The 18,225-nt window shown below is 44.7% G+C and overlaps 1 protein-coding gene across 1 annotated transcript; it reads left to right on the plus strand.

Moving 5' to 3' along the window:
- Positions 1-1,381: 1,381 nt before the first annotated feature.
- On the plus strand, positions 1,382-10,822 carry GGCT (gamma-glutamylcyclotransferase). The gene is made up of 4 exons (XM_061373176.1): positions 1,382-1,534; positions 4,272-4,417; positions 7,465-7,600; positions 9,550-10,822. Exons 1-4 carry the CDS (start codon positions 1,382-1,384, stop codon positions 9,697-9,699), a joined length of 585 nt encoding a protein of 194 aa, XP_061229160.1. The 3' UTR covers positions 9,700-10,822.
- The last annotated feature ends 7,403 nt before the right edge of the window (positions 10,823-18,225 follow it).

Consider the following 18,225-nt stretch of genomic DNA (forward strand, 5'->3'; position numbering starts at 1 on the left):
TTTGAGCATTGCTTACATTAGGGTTGGAACTGCCTCTGTGCACAGGTCTGCAGTCCTGCTGGCCTGCACGTCTGCATCTTCTCGCCTTTTATTCATGCATATTAGCAGCTTACTCTGCTCTGAGCACTCCCAGCTGGGACAAGTTGCATTGTTTTACTTCTCAGGGAATGTATTTACAATTAATCACTGTTTAATTTCTCTCAGAGGCAGACAGGATACTCCCAAGTGAAATGCATTGGCTTGATTTGTGAGACCTCACTTGGAGTATTGTGTACAGTTCTGGTGTCCTCAACATAAAAAGGACATGGATCTGTTGGAACAAGTCCAGGGGAGGCCCATGAGGATGATCAGGGGCTGGAGCACCTCCCGTATGAAGATTGGTTGAGAAAGTTGGGGCTGTTCAGCCTGGAGAAGAGAAGGCTGCGTGGAGACCTCATAGCAGCCTTCCAGTACCTGAAGGGGGCCTATAGGGATGCTGGGGAGGGACTCTTCATTAGGGACTGTAGTGATAGGACAAAGGGTAACGAGTTCAAACTGAAACAGGGGAAGTTTAGATTGGATATAAGGAAGAAGTTCTTTACTGTGAGGGTGTTGAGGCACTGGAATGGGCTGCCCAGGGAAGTTGTGAATGCTCCATCCCTGGCAGTGTTCAAGGCCAGGTTGGACAGAGCCTTGGGTGATATGGTTTAGTGTGAGGTGTCCCTGCCCATGGCAGGGGGTTTGGAACTGGATGATCTTAAGGTCCTTTCCAACCCAAACTATTCTGTGATATGACTTTAGCAGGGGGGCTGTAACCCTTCCCAGTTCAGTATAACAGGCTACAGGCTCTGCTTATTGACAGTGTGTTCCCCCCCCACAGGAAGCAGCTGCCACCTGCTGCCATGGCTAATGCACTTTAAAACATTTCCTGCCCATGGTGTGGTGCTGAGGCTGCAGGGACCCAGGGCAGCTTGCTCCAAGCCCCTGTGTCCAACCTGGCCTTGAACACTGCCAGGGATGGGGCAGCCACAGCTTCTCTGGGCACCCTCATAGTGAAATATTTCTTCCTGCTGTCCAACCTCAATCTCCCCTCGGGCAGGTTAAAGCCATTCCCCGTGTTCTGTCCTTACAGGCCCTTGTCCCAAGCCCCTCTCCAGGTTTCCTGTAGCTGCTCGAAGGTCTCCCCAGGACGACGGGAACGCGCCTCGCTCTCCATCACTGCCCGCGGGGAGCGCGCACGCCACAACCCAAACCCACTGCCACCGCCATGCTGCGAACCGGCTCTCACGTGACTAGGGTAGCGGCGATGGGGGCGTGGCACCCGGTGACTCGCCAATGGCGAGCGGCGGGAAGGGGGGGGCTTAAAGCGGCAGCGCGGCGGGGCCGGGGTGGCAGCGCAGCGATGGAGTCGGGTACCGGTATCGGTACCGGGCAGGGGAAGAGCGGCTCCTCCTCTTCTTGCTTCCTGTACTACGCGTACGGCAGCAACTTGCTGCGGGAGCGGCTGCTGCTGAGCAACCCCTCGGCGGCGCTGTACGGCCTGGCACGCCTGCAGGTGTGTGTGGGGAGCGGGGCCTGGCTCTGGCTCTGCTGCGGGGGGTCCGGGGCTGCGGGACAGCCGATCCCTCCCACCGGTGATGGGGGGGGACCATCAGCGGTAGCGTCACTGGGCTGCCGGGCCCGCGCAAGTGGTGGCGTTAGTCCCGCCTCTGGGGGTATCTCCCTGCGTTTAGGCACGTCTGTCATGGTGTAGAGAGCTGTGAACCCGAGCGCGTTGAATTGCAGGTGGTAGCTGGGTTCATGGGATGAGTTTCTGGCACTTCTGAAAGGATGCTGTTTCACTTATAAACCAGGAGTCCTCCTTCCCGTCTGCTACACTAGGTACAAGTGCGAATCCTTTCCCGTGCTGTGTGTCGAGTGGGATGCAAGCTGCCCTCAGCAGATGGCTCCTTCCTATGCCCTGGCAGTTCTCCCCCTGCCTGGGGTTATTAAGTGACAGTACCTCAGTTTGGCTTTAGGAGACTTGGAAATAGGAGCTTATGGTTGTTAAGTTGATGCAGAGATTTGTACAACTGGAAGGATCCTTAGGGAAGCAGAACATCAATTGATACCACTTAAGGATGACTTGAACGTTCTCTTGGGGTAACTCATAGGAAATGATCTATGTGAGAGTGCATGAAGACGTTCCAAAAGCTTGTCATTAATAACCTCCCTGTAGTCAGGTACTTGGTGTCTCTTGGAACTATCAACCGGGCAACTGAGGCATGTTCCTATGAAGTGTGAGGTGCATAGAGGTATCACTGAGGAACTGAGCACATTGAGAGCCCAGCACCTTCCAGGATCAGATGTGGAAGGTGAGGAGGAAAGCAGTCACAGTAGTGTGTGCTTACCCTAGAATAAAAGAAAGCCCTATGCTTCGTCTTTCCTTTTGGGTTTTGGGTGGATTTTCAGGTGACACATTTGTCACACTGCAGGACAGCCAGGCATTTCTTTTTTGGCCAGCCTCTGATTGCCATGCTCCCTGTTAACACCAGGTGATTTTGCTCCCTTGCTTCGAGCTGGAAAGCCACTGAGGTTTGGGAGTGAGAAAGTGTGCAAAGGCTGGAGCTGATTTCTATTAATTGCCCTACGATAGGGCTGTGTTGGCTTTAAAAAGGAAAACCAACCTGTAAACAGAATATTTTTGCTGCTGAACTACAGTATTAAATTAACTTCCCTCTGGTTTTACTTCTTAAAGCTTTGTTAATCTTCAGCCAAAAGTTGTAAGGAATGGGATGCATAACATGCACGGAAAGGGTATTACACTGGTACTTAGAAGAAGGGCCAAAGACCAAGCTCTTGACCCAAGGAAGTATGTAGTGTGTTTGTTCCCTCTGCCCTGCGGTGCTTGCTGCGGTTGCTGCACAGCATAACATCAAGTTTCCTGCTTCTGGAACCAGAGTTAACCGCTCTGTTCCTGTGCGGTCTCTGTCCCCCTTTTTGGGTGTAACCTGATGGTTTATACACCCCCTTGCAGGTATTCAGTGTGGGTCAGGCCAGGAAAATGTCACTGAAAGGATAAAACAAAAATGGTTGCTGATCAGTGCTGTTCTGTGTGTGAGCCTCCAACTTGTGCAAACTTCTTTCGTGTATCTCGTAGGCAACATGTCTCAGAAAGCAAATGTTAATATGTACAAACATGTATTTCAAATTAAATTTCTAACTCAAAGAGGGTAAATATGAGAAATAAAGCTGTGGGGTTGTGAAGGTTTGGGTTTATTTTTGCTGTCATTGTGGTTAAGCAGGAAGTCTTCTGTAAAAGTTGTTGGTTTGGGGTTTCTTTTGCTTTCCCTTTTCTACTGCTAGGGAAGGATCCACAAACTGGCTAACAAGTAGGAGAGGAAAGGTAGTGTATGGAGCCAGATGGGAAATTACTCTGGTAAAATGCAAGAACCCATTACTCTCTTTTGTCTCTACAGTAATATGCGATATTACCTGTAAGAAAGAGATACTCCATTTCTAAAAGAAGGTTTCAACTTCAGGTGTTGTTTAAATAGTGTAGAATTGCAGAATAAACTCACTCAAGAAGGTGGGCTTATTGTTTATTCAAGGAATGCAGAATAAGCTCATTACACCATCATATAGAAATACCCAGGAACATTTCAGTGGAGTGATGGCACAAACACTGGAAAATGCACAGGATGGTGCATGAAGACAAGATCCAAAGTTCACCATCTTGTGGGCTTCTTTACCCCTGCTCTTTTCCTGGACCCTGCATGGTAGCATTTAAGTCTTGTAACTGCACCAGAAGCTGCACAGGGGTGGGCAGTAGGTGGGCATGCCTTTTGGGGAATGAGAAGAATGCAGTAGCCAGTTCCTTGCATCATGGCATACCTCAGCTGAGGGCCCTTTAGATTGCCTAATGGGAAGAACATCAGCAATCCTGTCACTGCCAACTTGGACAAAAGTCAAGCTGACTTCAGCGGTACTGTGTTTACTGCGCAATGGGGTGTGTGTGCTGCTCCTGATAAAGGGCTACTAAAAAGGCTTTCTTCTCATTAGCTCGTATTTAGGCCAGGCTATAGAGAGGTTTGCATTGATCCAAGTCTTGGCAGGCCAAGACTTTTATCAGCAGTGCTGTCTGCAAGATCTCTCTCCCCTTTGTCCTAAGGATGTTCTTTCTTATGGGGAAGTAAAAAAGGGTCCAACTGACTAGTTGCAGATTCTCCTTTAGCTGCCCCATTCATGTCAAGATTAGCCAACAGCCCTTGCCTTAAGTGGAAATTGATTCTCTGCATTGGTTTCATTTGCAGGATTTTAAGCTCGAGTTTGGCCATCATCAAGGCAGGACGAGTTCTGTCTGGCATGGAGGTACAGCTACCATTGTTCAGAGCCCTGGAGACGAAGTATGGGGAATAGTGTGGAAAATGAACACTAGCAATTTAAGTTCACTGGATAAGTAGGTGACTTAACTTTTGCTGTCTTCTACTTTAGAGAGCAATTGAAAAGTGGTAGTTTATTTTTGGTGAAGAGCTGTGTGGAAGCATTGGTGTGGGAATCAAAAAGGTGCTTTGGACTTTAATATGTGAATTTCAATTCATAGTACGTTTATTGACTTCTAATTCAACTGGGGTTAAAATGGCTTTGTTTTCAACATAGGGGTGTTTTCATAAGATGTGGACCTTGATTTGGAGCTGATACATTGGTCAGGCTCCTTTTTTTAACCCCTGACCTCACAATGTCCTGTCCCATAAATGACTCTTAACTCTTTATTTGTGGTGCAGGACTTCTCCCATTGCTTTAGGGAGAGTTTCCTTTGAGACTGATGTCAATTCCTATCTCTATACATGTGTAATCTCCAGATGTAGTGAAAAGGAAGGGCTGAGGACAAGGCTTTGCAGAAGAGAAGGGGATCTTTAATAAAGGTAGTGGGACCTTTTGAGGAGTTTTATTTTACATGTCTTCTAAGGAATCAGACTTTTGTGAACTCGAGGTATATCCAAGCAGTGAGCTGTTTCTCCCATTGAATGGGAGAGGCTGCCTTCACCATTGCAGTGCATGGTGGAGAATGTTCTGCCTGTGCCTGATAATTAAAACAAGTTTTGGGCAACCTGAGCAAGTTGCTCCCAGGCTGAAGTCTAGAGGACCACCTGGGCAAACAAATCCAGGTGTAGCATAATTTCTTGCAGGATTTAGAACTTAATCCCCAAAATTTTAGCTGGTGTCATGTGCTTATTGCAGCTTTTGGGACGCGCCTGCCCAGCACAATGCTTCTGGTGTACAAAGATAGTTTGTTCAGAGCCGTTCATCACCATCAGTTAAATCCAGTAAAAATCTGGGCTTGTGAGGCTAAGAAAGCAGGGCATGTTAAACCCACTGAAAGCACTACATTAATACAGTTCTCCTGCCTGCGGTACTGTTGCAGTTTTGGTTATGGCTGTACCATGCTGTGTAGACATGTCCTTATAACCTTGGCCATGGAACTTGGAAGTTCCAGCTTGCTTTTGATAGCCTACAGTGAACCTGAAATACAACAGAAACTGTTGCCCAAGTTCTGTTAGCACACCATGGGAATGGGAAGTCTCAGCACTCTCATGTCCTGGTTGGGAGTGTTAGTCCTAAGCAGGAGGGCATCTACTTGGTATGCTTATGGCTGGAGAGAGCATCACATATCCCTGCTTTATGATCTCCTGAGTTCCCCCTGTGTTGCATACACTAGCACTTACCTCCTGCCCCTATTTCTGCTGACCTTTACTTAAATTTCCCCATTTACCATGCTTTCCTAAAGCATAACTTTCACCAGTATAAAAAGCCTGTCTGGTAGCATCTGCTTTGATAGTAGCACTGTGTTTCCCCACTCTATGGGGATGTTGTTCTGTATTTCGGTTTCTAGAAGTTTTGTTTAAATACTGTAGAATTGCAGATCCCTGGCATTTCTTTGACAGGAGATAAACTTTAATGCTGGCTAAGATGTTAGAGACTTGAGTGCTGTAACGTCACCAGAAACTGCAGGATGGACACTAGCATTAAAGAATGGGGTTTTTTTCCAGCTGCCTCATTGATGTCACAAAGGTGAACTGGAAATGGAAGGAAATAGGATGTGTTCTTGGCTTTTAAAGCGTTAGTTGATAGTGTTCTTCTAAGGACTGCTCTAACCAACTCAAATGAGTTTGCATGTGTCCGTGCTGAGGGTCGTGGGACTCTCTGGCTGTGCACAAGCAGATATATTTGTAAGTTCTTCAAGTTATTTCCTGAAATACCCATGGATCACTAAAAAAACTAAAAAACTCACTGTTTCCTTCCTTCCTTTTTCTTTCTCCCCAGTCTGGATAAAAAGGTCTGTGCTTGTTATCCAGAAGCAGAGGAAGGAATGTATAATGGATGCTGTATGTAGTTAGGTGAATTACTAGTAAAACAATGTAATATACAGAAAAGAAATACGGGAGAGGAATCTTTTGCTTAGATGGCTGAAGTCTTTTTGGCTTCAAATGCGTTTTAATGCTGTCTTATGGTCAGATTTATTTTGTTGGGGGTTTTTGTCCTCTATTTCACACAGAGGTTACAGACTAAATCATGACTTTTCCTTATATATCATAGCAGTCGATCTCTCCTGTGAATTTTCCTTCACTGTACCGTTTTTCTTGCTCTTCACACCCAATTGACCGACTTTGCAGTCTTTGTGGACCCTGAATTTGTAGTCACCTACCAGTATCTACTTGCACTTAACCTAATTTCTCGCATAACATGGCCCATGTTGTGTATGTTAACTTGAAATGAAAGATAAGTTGTCAAAATGATATTCTGATGAGCAGCGTTAAAACCCATATTATCACTCACATCTAAAGCACATCTAAAGGTGGCTAAATGGCAAATGGTTAAAGTAGCCTTGGGTTTGAGTTTGGTCTTGTTTTCTTAAGACAGCATGGTTTTGCTAATGAAAAAATAACAAAATGGGCTTGCCCTGATCTGACTCTTTGTTGCTGTACAAGTCTGACACCAACTAAAAGGTGTCTTGGATTATTCTTTGGAACGTGCATTGCAAGAGTTGTACAAGTTTCCCCTTATTGAAATGTGACACAATGGGCAAGATACGACTTTACAGTTGCTTCATTGTCTGAGCAGAAGGTAATGACTGATATGTGCCTGGCTCATTAATTCTGATACTCTTGGTTGTGTTTCCCTTGTAGATTACAAGATTTGCGCTGTAATTAATTCACAAGGAGTATTCTCTACCTTTGCAGGTCATCTTTCTTACAGGGATAAAATTATATAAATGAATGCTCCTGCTGTTGTTGCTGCTCTAGAAATATTCTTGGATATGAAACAAGCCTGCACAGAAAGTACTGGAAGATGTTTTGCTTTACTTGTTTTTCTTTAAGTCTGTTAACAGTGCAGACCAGTGTCCTGCCTTGAATTCTGTTATGATAAATGCATATGTTTAATTGCACAATTTGTTTGAAAGATATACCTGTTACTTGGCATGAAAGGAATATACGTCCTTTACAGGCAAGAGGGAGTTGAAGCTGGCATTTATGTCCCAATAGAAGTTAATGTCCACACTCAAGCAGGAGAGGTACTGACCTGTCGGAGCTACCAGATGCAGGACTATGTCTGTGGTCCCCCTTCTCCTCAGTATAAAAAGGTAGGTATTGAATCACTGTAACTTTGAAAGAACTAATAAATATATAATGCAGTACTTATGTCCTATTTAATAAATATGTTAGTCATGCCTTCTATCCACTGTAAATAAAGGTATAACTTGATCCTTGTGCAATATGTCACTGTAATGATGCTCACAGAGGACTGCTAGCTCCTAAAGGCTTGCTAAAACAGTTTTACTCTTTGGCTTAGTTATGTCTTGCATGAAGACTCTATTTAACTTGTGAATTAGTTACGACTGACACAGGGATTTGTGAAAGATGCTGTTTGTAGATATGCAGCAATTCTCCTTTTGAAAAATTAATGCACTGCACTAAAAGGACAGAGGGAAGCTTCTATGGGGAGAATACAGCACCCGGGTTATAGTCTCAAGGGCACAGATTGTCTTGTGAAGTATCTCACTATCATTTAATACAGAAATCCATCTGCCTTCTTTTAAAAGAGGCATCATCAGTATATCATAGGACTTCCAGTGACACTGCAGAGCACTGCAGGCTTCCCACTTGATGGCTGGTGGGGCAGAAGTGTTTCAGCACTTCTGCAACACACTGGCTCTATAGAGACACATGATCCGGTCACGCAGCAGGCCTGACCTGCTTAGCTTGTGGGATCTGATGTGGGCCTAGCCTCAGGTGGAATGACAGCATGTCTGGAATTGTGCGGCTATTAGCAATTGTAGATAAACATCACTGTAACATGTTGACTTTTTCTACCAAAAGCAAAGCTTGAGCTTATTAAATCCCAAGTGTGCTGCTTCCTCTTAACTGAGGAAGTCACTGTTGTGAATCAGCCTCCGGGAGCATAGCAGGTGCCAGCTGCTGCAGGACTCTTGAAGAGAAAGCTTGCTTAGAAAGCAGGCTCTGCTACTTCACAAACCTCCCTGCCAACCCACTTCATGTCAGGACAGATCTTTAGGGCTTTTCAGGGAATTTCAATAGTCTGCTGCTGTGTGTCGGCTCTCACTATTATGCTGTAAAAGCAGACCTCCAGTAGTGGCAACTTTATCTAGCTAAACATTCCCTCCTCCTGTTGTCAAGGTCAGTTGTTAGTCCTCCTCTTCCCCCATGCCTCAAGCTTTTATTTGCTTAAGGAGGCTAAAAATTTAGTACAGGTGAAAGCATCAACACACAGTGATCAGCACCTATCTACTGATGTGCAGTTTCTGTGGCAAAGGTCATCCTTTCTAGACAACTCATCCTTGAATTTCCTGGATGTTGAATGCATGAAAGAATATTTACAATAGTGTCAGCTATTAAAACCTGCATATATATCTATTAATTGGGAACTTGCTGGTCTCTTTCAAGTGTGGGTTCCTACAGCTTCCTCTTTTCCTCTCACTGACACTATTCCCTAGCACCAATGCTTCGGTTTATTTTGTATGTAGAAACAAAGCTATGATAGCAAACCCTAAGGAATCTGTGCTTTTTCACTAAACTAAGTATCTGTTTCTGTTACTGCTGTAACCTGTCTAGGTAGCTGTTTGAACAGCTGAGTTTTAAAAGCAACTTCAATAATACAAACTGTTTCTCACTCAGAAGAGATACCAAGGCTGGCTAAAGGCATAGAAAGTAGTTCTTATCCTCACTCGAAAGAATGGAATAACTGAATTAACAGCTTAATTGTAGAGTCTTGTGTGATTATAGAGTACAACAGTGGAGATCGTGGATTACTTGTGTAAGTATTGAGATTTCAGAATCTGAGGGGTTTGTCTTAGTGTAGTTACCTGCCTTTTCAGAGTAATTTTGTTGATATTACTAAGGTCTTCAGTGGTCTTCCAGAAGCCTTTGGCTATCTTTAGGTACAAATGGCATTATTTGGGATTAATTCTCTTGTTACCTTAAGTAGTTCTTCCCATACAAGCAAGTTTGGAGGAGTCTGTTCTTCCTAACGCTATTATTGAAGGCTTTCTCTTTTTATTTCTTTTGACTATAGGTTATCTGTATGGGTGCAAAACAGAATGGCTTGCCATGTGACTATCAGAAGAAATTAGAAGCTATTGAGACTAACAACTATGCAGGGCCAGTACCAATCATGGAAAGAATTGAAGCTGCTATTAAAGAAAAGGAAAAAGACTCTGCATAGAATACCTCTGCACTTGCCTGGCCATTCACCTTCATTTAGGTATCTCTCATCACTCTGCTGATCAGCAGTTGATTTATTTATCCAGGAAAGATGAGTTTGCTCTGCATCTACATCAGACATAATTTGCAGTCTGGTGACACACTGACATTGGTAACTTCTTTGCTTTGTATAGCTTGAGTACCTGCTGAAGTTGTTGCAGATGTAGACATTCTGTAATTGTCATGCTGTGCTGCACACAGATCTGTGCTTCATGTCCCATTTACTGACCTTTCTAAAAGAAAAAGGCCATCTTGATGAGTATATCTGTTACCTTCTGAGGAGTAAGTGCTGCAGGATCAGGCCCTTTGTTCTTCAGTACTGTATACACTAGTGTCAAGACTTGGAAAGATTTGTTAGATGCAAAGTAGACTCAAACTCTAAACCAAGACTAAACTCTTTCCTCTGCTGCTTCTCTTGATGGTTTAAAAGCCAAGCTACCTAAAGCCATGGACTTCCTGTTTCTGTTTATATAGTTAACAAAGAAAAGTAATGGTATTTTTAAACTATTTCCATGTTTTTAAGTGTTAGTCCAAAAGGCAGCCCAGCCCTCAAGACAGCATTCAGCAAAGGATCTCATCCAAAGTCTAATGGCTGTCTACTTTCTATGCACATTAATAGGTTAGGTATAACCAATGAATTTTAAAGAATTCATCTTAGTTAGATTATTCTAAGGGGTTTTTAAATTACCATTTTGACTGGCTTGGTGCTATCGAAGCCTTGCTCTCACTTCCAGTGAAATCAGGAAGTCCCCTGTGACTCCTGCTGCATTTGTGTCATGGGTTTGCTTGTCTGTTAAACCCCAGATGAACAGACCTGGCCTCTTCCCCACCACAAGCTTTGACAATCCTTTGCAACACTGGAAGCTTTTGCAAGGCTTAGAGTACTTACCTTCATGGCACTTGGCAACCACTGTAGTTAACCTGTGGGGAGCAAGGCAAAACTGACACCCAGAAAGGTGTCAAACAACTGAACTTTGGTTTATCTTCTGTACAGTGTTTTGTTGCTGTTCTCTTAATGTACAGAGGGGTGTAAGAGATAACCAGTGTCACTGTGTGACTGCTTAAATAAACAAATGACAAAGTAACATGTCTTCTCTGCATAAACTGTTAGGTGTGTTTTCAGAGTTGGGCACTGTGTGTGCAGCAAAACACAGTACTTTGAGCATTGGCAGTGTCTAGTCTGAGTAAATAAAACTGCAGTTACCAAACCTCTCACTGTTCAGTGCATGCCTGAAGAGTACCAGTGTTGCACATGAAAGTTACATGGAAAGGTAACGGAAACTTCTGTTGGTTATTTGTGCGTTTTAGTGGATGTAATTTCAGTATGGAGGGCATGATCGTTAATTTGAAGTATTATTTTTCATATATAAAGAAATGTATTAAATAAATGGTATATAGAGGGTGGCTACAACAGAAACAGAGACTCCCTTTTTTACAAGGAGTCACAAGATGACTGGTAATGGGCAAAAGTCCCTCCTAGAGGGATTCTGACTGTACACAAGAGGAAGATGATTCATCAGCCATTGGAATAACTCCCCAAGGAAGTGCAGGATTCCCCAGCACTGGATACTTTGAAGATTAGGCTGATATTTAGTTTAGGTCATATTTGCTGAGAAGGGCTGGACCAGATGATCCTTGAGGTCCCTTCCAACCTGGGGTTCCATGATCAGCACCCATCCTGCTTTTCCCTTACCACACGCAGTTGGGCTTTTGAACTCTTAAATGCGTGTTTTACCCTTGCAAGAATCAACCTCCTGACAGCCTCCATGGGGGCTGTCGACAAGGTGCCTCCTGTTGAGGAAAACAGGGTCCCTGAGGGCCGGCGGAAGCTGCGTTCTCTGCGGCGGGACCCCCGGCAGCCCTCGGGGGAGGAGGCCTTCGCCATGCTGGTGTGGGAGGGAAAGCCGATGCCCGTGAGGGGAACAAGCCTTCGGCCATGCCGGTGTGGGGAGGGAAAGCCGCTGCCCGTGAGGGGAACAAGCCTTCGGCCATGCCGGTGTGGGGAGGGAAAGCCGGTGTCCGTGAGGGGAACAAGCCTTCGGCCATGCCGGTGTGGGGAAGGAATGTCGGAGCCCGTGAGGGGAACAAGCCTTCGGCCATGCCTGCGTGAGGAGGAGCCGCTCCCTGACAGAGCGGAGAGACCACGGGTGGGGCGGGAGCTCCTCCCCGGGGGGAAGCACCCATGGGCCGGCTCCTCCCCGTTGCCTGCGTCCCGTGGCCGCCGCGGTGAGTGCAGGGGAAGGGCCAGGGCCGGAGGAGGGTCGTGTGGGTGCTGCCCGCCCCGCTCCTCGGTCGCGATGGGCGGCTGGGTGTGAGGGGGGGTGGCCGCCATGTCGTGAGGGGCGGGCGGCGCGGAGGAGCGGGGAGGTCGGGGCAGGCAGGGGAGGCTGCAGGGGTAAGGCAAAGTTTGTGCGTTCTGTAAAGCAGAGTTTCTCTGTTACCTTCTTGCCCTGACGAGGTGGAAGGAGAAGAAGGAAGGGCTGCGCCGCGGCGGCTCCTGTTGGGCTCTGTGGCTTGGTGGAGTCGCCGAGCTCCCGAATTGGAAGTCTGGGGGCTTTTTTGTATTTCCATAGCAGGGGCTCCTTTCGCCTCGGAGGGGGAGGCTGCCGAGGGGCAGGCAGAGGGTGAGGAGCGGCCGGGACCCGCCGCCGTGTCCCCGGTGGGGAAGACAAGCGCCTTCCTACGAGATCCAGCAAGGCTAATGCATAGTTAGTTCCAGATGCTGGCCCGTGGTGCAGCTTTCCCGAAGGAAAAGCTGGCACCGGTGGTTAACTCTGTCTCACCTGGGGTAACCGGGCAGTTCCCCCTCGGGACCCCGTTTTGCTGGGTCGATGGATGTCAAGGCACAAGCGAGCGGTGGTGGTGGGCAGGTGGAGTGGCTGTAGCTGATGAGGTTGGCTGTTGGTGACCACCAGAACGGTGCCTGACAGCGTTAGGAGAGCTGTGAGGATGCCAGTCCATCAGTGGCAACTTCAGGTGTGGTATTTGCTGCAGGTTGAATGGAAAGGTAGTATATGATAGTAGAAAAGCAGTTCCAGCTTTTAGGTTCACCAGTGAATTGTTCCCTTCCTCCTCCATCTCTTAATAAAATCCCTGAGATTTCTCCCATTGAAGGAATTTTCCTTTGCTTTTTAGTAGTGGGTCCTTGTTTACTGAACTTTCCTCACCAGAACGGAATTATCCAGAATGTTTTTTGACAGGGGCTTGCTAATTCTTCCAAACATTGTATACAAAGTTCTGTTTCTTTAAGCTTTTAGGAAATGTAGCAGCAAAACTGTGAGGGATTTGGGTATTTTTGTAAAAGCCCGTGCCTTTTAAGCAAAAGCTTGTTGGTTTACTGCATGGAGGCAGAAGTAATCCCTTCTGTTTTCATGTACCTCTGTGGCTCTTCAGACAGCTAAGGATGGCTATAAAAGCTTATGCTATTGTCAGAGAGGGGGGGATCGCTGAAAGATGCTGATCTTGGTGACCCCAGAGTGAAAAATCACAGCAGCTGTAATGGATTTACAGCAGTGTGATGTTAATGTATGGGTCCCAGGGCACTGATTGACATACATAGCATCAATGATGATAGTTAGACAGAGATTGTAAATGGAGACTCTGAACAAGCTCTACCAATGCACCATTTCTGCTGTAAAAAGGCTGGGTTTTTAGTACCTCTGGGAAATACATGGAATCACTGTTCATCAAGACATACAGACCTTTTGCATAGTGTTGTGTGTCCTTTTGCTCCTGTTTTCTACACATTTTTTTACTGTTCTTGAACTGTGTAAAATAGTTTTAAGTTCTTTTAAAAGTGAGAGCTGCTGTGTGGAAATCCATTCTGCCTTGTTCAGTTGTTACAGACCGGCTGCTGTGGCACACATGAAATACTACGTAGAAAATCAGTTTCTTGCTATGACTGGGAGAAAGCATTGAGTTTACGTTGGCCTGACTGAGTCTGATTTACCATTGTTAATGAGAAAGCATGGCAAAGTCTGCAGTTCTCTTGCTTGTAATGACCTGCAGTGGGGTGGCTGGCACTGTAAACCAGCTTTCCTCGGGAAGCAAATCTGACTTGGAGACACAGAGCACAGAGTTTCATTTTAAACAGGGCACTATTTTCATACAGCCACCTCTCAAAGAGTAATTTCATTTAGAATACTACAGGTGGAAGGCTATGTCATTAGGGGCTCCCTCGCCCTGGGCTGGCCCTGGGATCTGTGTGTGTGCGATGGCTGTTAAGTGCTGTAAAAGTCCTGAAGGTGTTCCAGGTACTGGCTGTGGTTAACCAGTTCCGTGCCTTAGGACTCTGTTTCACAGGCAGTTTAGGGGAACAGTTTTTGTCAGAATAGCAAGACTACAGAAGAAGTGGTATTCACTGAGTTTTCAGCTCTTCAGGAATATTCTAGTTTGGTCTTAAACCAGCTGCTTTAAAAGACAGTGAATTAATTTGCTCCTTGTATTGCCTCCACTGCTTCATCCTACTCACTCTTTTTGGGAGCAGCTGTCTCGATTAGGAGTAAATTCCCCAGTTTACCCCAAAGTGGAAATGTTTTTTAGCTATTCTTTAAGATTCTTCAGTCCTTTGTCTACAGCATTTACATTTGGTGAGACCTTGTTGTGATAAAGGAGCAAATTTTTCACTGCCAGAGCACTTGCACTTGAAGGTGAACAGGCATAGCAGTTTTGTTAGAAGAAGAGCAAGATTTTAGTGAAAAGAGGATGTGAGAAGGGCAATGCCAGGAAAGATATAAATGTACATATGCTTGCACAATGCTGAGAACAGAGAAGTCAGAAGAACCACCAGATGAAAGTGCCAGTGCCTTCATGCCGAGGCCATCAGCACCACTGCAGCTTGTTGACGTGGATTATACAAAACCTTGCTGTAAGCACTGATACTTTAGTGTACTTCTTACTATGACAAATTTGATTTCTCTTTTTCCCCTCCTAATGCCTGGCCTTACCACCATCTTGCTTCTTTGTATTCCTTTGCATTTCTCAGTTATACAGGCTTACACTATGCATCTCTTGCCACATTTGCTGTTGCTTCTCACATCGCTTCAGTCTCCACTGGGTTTCATTTGGCCAGGGCCATGTCTTCTCCCTCTTCTTGGCCTTTACAAGTGATGAGTGAGCTCTCTGTTCTCTGGTTCTTTGTAATTCCTGGTAGTCTCTGTCTGTCTTGTTAGTGGTGTTTTACGAAGGATTGTAAGAGCCTTAAGATGGCTTTCGGAAAAATGATTGCATTCATAAGCCCTTTCAGAAATGAAACAGTTCATAGAATCATAGAATCATAAACAGTGGATGTTCTTAGACCTCACATCAATGTATGTCTCTGTCTTTTCTAATAGCTTTATAATGACTGATGCCACATCAGTCATAAGAATTGCACTAAAATTAAATCTAGCATCTGGAGTGCCCAAAATAAGGCAATGAACGCCATATGCACTATAAGCAAGGAGATGCTTTCAGCACATGTTTAAAAGCTGCAGAAGCATTTACCTTTAAACATACCAGATGTGTAACCCAGCATTGTAAAACTAACAGATCGTTTAACAAGAGACTTGGTACTTTGTAACCTTGGGGATCCCGCATTGAAAAGACATTAAAGCATAATGGAAGTGCAGCTCTTCCCAGGAAGAGGTGTGATGGACTTGCAAATAAGTTGGAGACCTCATGATTCAACACCTTGGCCTTATGTTTAAAAAAACACCAACAAAAAAATGCCCTAGCAAACCAGAACCGTATACATCAGAATTGTATGGCAGTGTGTTACTCTGACAGAACAAGCTCGTTTCTCATGCTGATCAGGACTTTTAGGTGCTGTTGTACCAAGAATTGCTACTGTAGGAAATTTTTGTGTTTACTTTTGTCTGAGTAGGACCTGAAGTTTCCTCATGGAGCTAATAACACTTCACTACAAACATGCATGTACCTGCCTTGTTCTTAACTACATGTGGCAGGAAGTCTTTCTGTTCCAGCACCATTTAAGGTGTTCAGCCTCTCATCTGATGTGGCATTTTCTTAGTCTGTGGATGGTGGAAATTTCCATTGTTTCTTATTAAGAGACTGATGAAAATTACTGTTTTCTCCAGTACTGAGTGACGTGCGTTTTTTTGCTTTAAAGTCAATATTGCCACTGAAAATACCACTGAGTACGTCATGTGCACAGAATTCATATTGCCAGCTCTGACTTCCCTGCCTGACATTTTTGCTCTCTTCCCTTTTCTCCCCTGATGCTTAACCTTACTTTATATTCTTTTAGATTGCAGCGTTATATCTCCACTCTCTTGCACCGCAGGCATTTTGGGACCTTCTGATCTTTCCATATTGTCCATGTCCTTTTCCTGTATTTCCGTTTTGTTTCTTTTTTTTTCTTTTCTTACCCTCTTTGTAGATGGATCTGAAGGAGTGAAAATACTTCATTTGCTTTGTACACATAACAGCACTTTGGTTCATTATTATGGTTTACTCAGTGTTCCTCAGTCCTCACAAAGCAGGAAGAAAGAAAATATATTAGGATAATGTGGTCCTAGGAAAACCAAAGCAAGCAGGGGAATGTTGGGTGTTAAGATCTGTTAAGATCTCTGTTGCCTGTGTTTTAAGTTGACTGTCTCTTTAACTAAAAGCTTGCTAAAGCTTTAGAGTAAATGATGTTTTCAACATTGTTTGGCCTTCATGATAGAGTTAATTTATGGAATGAACTTTCTCGAACAAAGAGATGTGCCACTGTGACTTCTAGGAAGCTCAGTGACTCAGAAATCAGCCACTTCATCTGGTGGGTCATGTGAATGGTGTAATGAAAGGTTGATTTGTCTGAGTAGATGCAGTCACTTATGTGGTAAGAAAGTCAGATCACTTGGTTACATTCCCTTTGGTTTAGGGAGTATTTCAGTTTTGGAGCTAGTTGGGAATTTGCATGGTCTCAGCTTAGTCTTTGGAAGGCTCAGCTCTTAAATGCAGTTGTCTGTATCTGTACGGGTTAGCAACCACAAGTTAGCACTGATTGGTCTCCTGAAATCAGAGGAACTAAGCTGGTTTGCCCTGTCATAGAATAGTTAGGGTTGGAAAGGACCTTAAGATCATCAAGTTCCAACCCCCCTGCCATGGGCAGGGACATCTCACTCTAAACCATATCACCCAAGGCCTCGTCCAACCTGTCATTTGTTGTAAGCATAGATAGGTAGCATCACTAAAATGCAGGAGTATAAAACCTGTGTCCTTCTCCAGCATCAAGCAGGAGAAGCTAAACTGATGCAGGCTGCAGCTTCTGGTATGGAAACCCCATAGAAATGAGCTTGTTCCAGCAGCAGGTCACCTAGAAGAATCTATGAGCTGGCAGGGCTCAGTTCTAGCTTGTCAGGGCAGTGCAGGGAGTGTTTGGAAAGTTTGCCATCATTGTAAATGTCTTGGGAAACTCTGTGAATTTTGTAGCAGCAGAGCTGGCACCTTTACAGAATTGTTGAACAAGAACTTTGTGTTCTGTTTTTGTTCATATGACAGTGATCAGAACTAAACATTCTTCCAAATAACCCTTGTCCTGCTGAAAGCAGCGCATTTTACCTGTTACTGGATGGTGCCAGTAATTTGTGTTCATCATGCAAATTCTCATTGTCTATGTGGTGGTGATTCAGTTCTGATCTTGCAAAAACCTGCTTTTTGCATGGGAAATTGTATGTGCAAGTTTCACACCTAAATTAACTTATTGTTGGATTATAATTACAATATAACTTCATGCCTGATGTATTAACTGCAATTAAACCAAAACAACTTTAGTAATGCAATAGAGAGCGGACCAGTCTGATCCCAATCCCTATTTCTTTATGCCTTGTAAAAAAAAAAAGGGGAATAAATGGCCATCTACAAAGAGCTCCCAAGAGCTGGTGTAGAAAACCAGAGCATACACAGCATATGTATTTATAGACAAGGAGAGAGCATTCATGCTGAAGAGTATGGTTTCTAAACAACATCTCTATAGCAGTGAGAGGGTTTCCTGATCCCGTAGCTGCCAGTTAGTGGTCACGTTGTGTCTCTAGGTGTATATACAGGGGCTGAGGTGAGGTGTTCAAGCCTAAGTGTTTGCACAGGCTTTAAACTGATATCTTCATTACAAGCTGCACTGGGTGCAGTCTCTTCCCTTTAAGAAGATGGAGGTGATTGGATGCCCAGTCCGGTAGTGGATAGGAACTGTGATGCCATCTTCCAGATCTAGTTCATCACATGGGGAAACAGTCTGTGAATTCAGTTATTCTGTGCAGTTCCTGCTCAAGGCAAGGTCCGTGTTTTTTGTGTGAATCAATAGATGGGATCTTGTATATTTGCAGTCACCTAATTTCAGTTCTTTCAGTACCACAGTTACTTTTCAGATTCTGAAAAACTGTTTTTAACTTTTATGGCTACTCTCTTGAATTTGATAAGATTAACCAAACTAAACCCATGCAATTGTATTTTCCCTGCTTTACATGCTGTCTGAACGAATAGCTTTAGAAGGTGTGAAGTGCCCTGT

The sequence above is a fragment of the Neopsephotus bourkii genome, unplaced genomic scaffold (genome assembly GCF_033783945.1).
Source record: "Neopsephotus bourkii isolate Nb327-2 ecotype Australia unplaced genomic scaffold, CSIRO-AGI_Nbou_v1 NB_1629, whole genome shotgun sequence".
Classification (NCBI taxonomy): Eukaryota; Metazoa; Chordata; class Aves; order Psittaciformes; family Psittacidae; genus Neopsephotus; species Neopsephotus bourkii.

Bases quoted from the DNA above. Each gene is read 5' to 3' on its own strand.
- GGCT (XM_061373176.1), top strand. From the start codon at position 1,382: ATGGAGTCGGGTACCGGTATCGGTACCGGGCAGGGGAAGAGCGGCTCC. The intron at 1,535-4,271 runs GTGTGTGTGGGG...TTTCATTTGCAG, and splicing joins ACGGCCTGGCACGCCTGCAG to GATTTTAAGCTCGAGTTTGG. The intron at 7,601-9,549 runs GTAGGTATTGAA...TTTTGACTATAG, and splicing joins CTTCTCCTCAGTATAAAAAG to GTTATCTGTATGGGTGCAAA.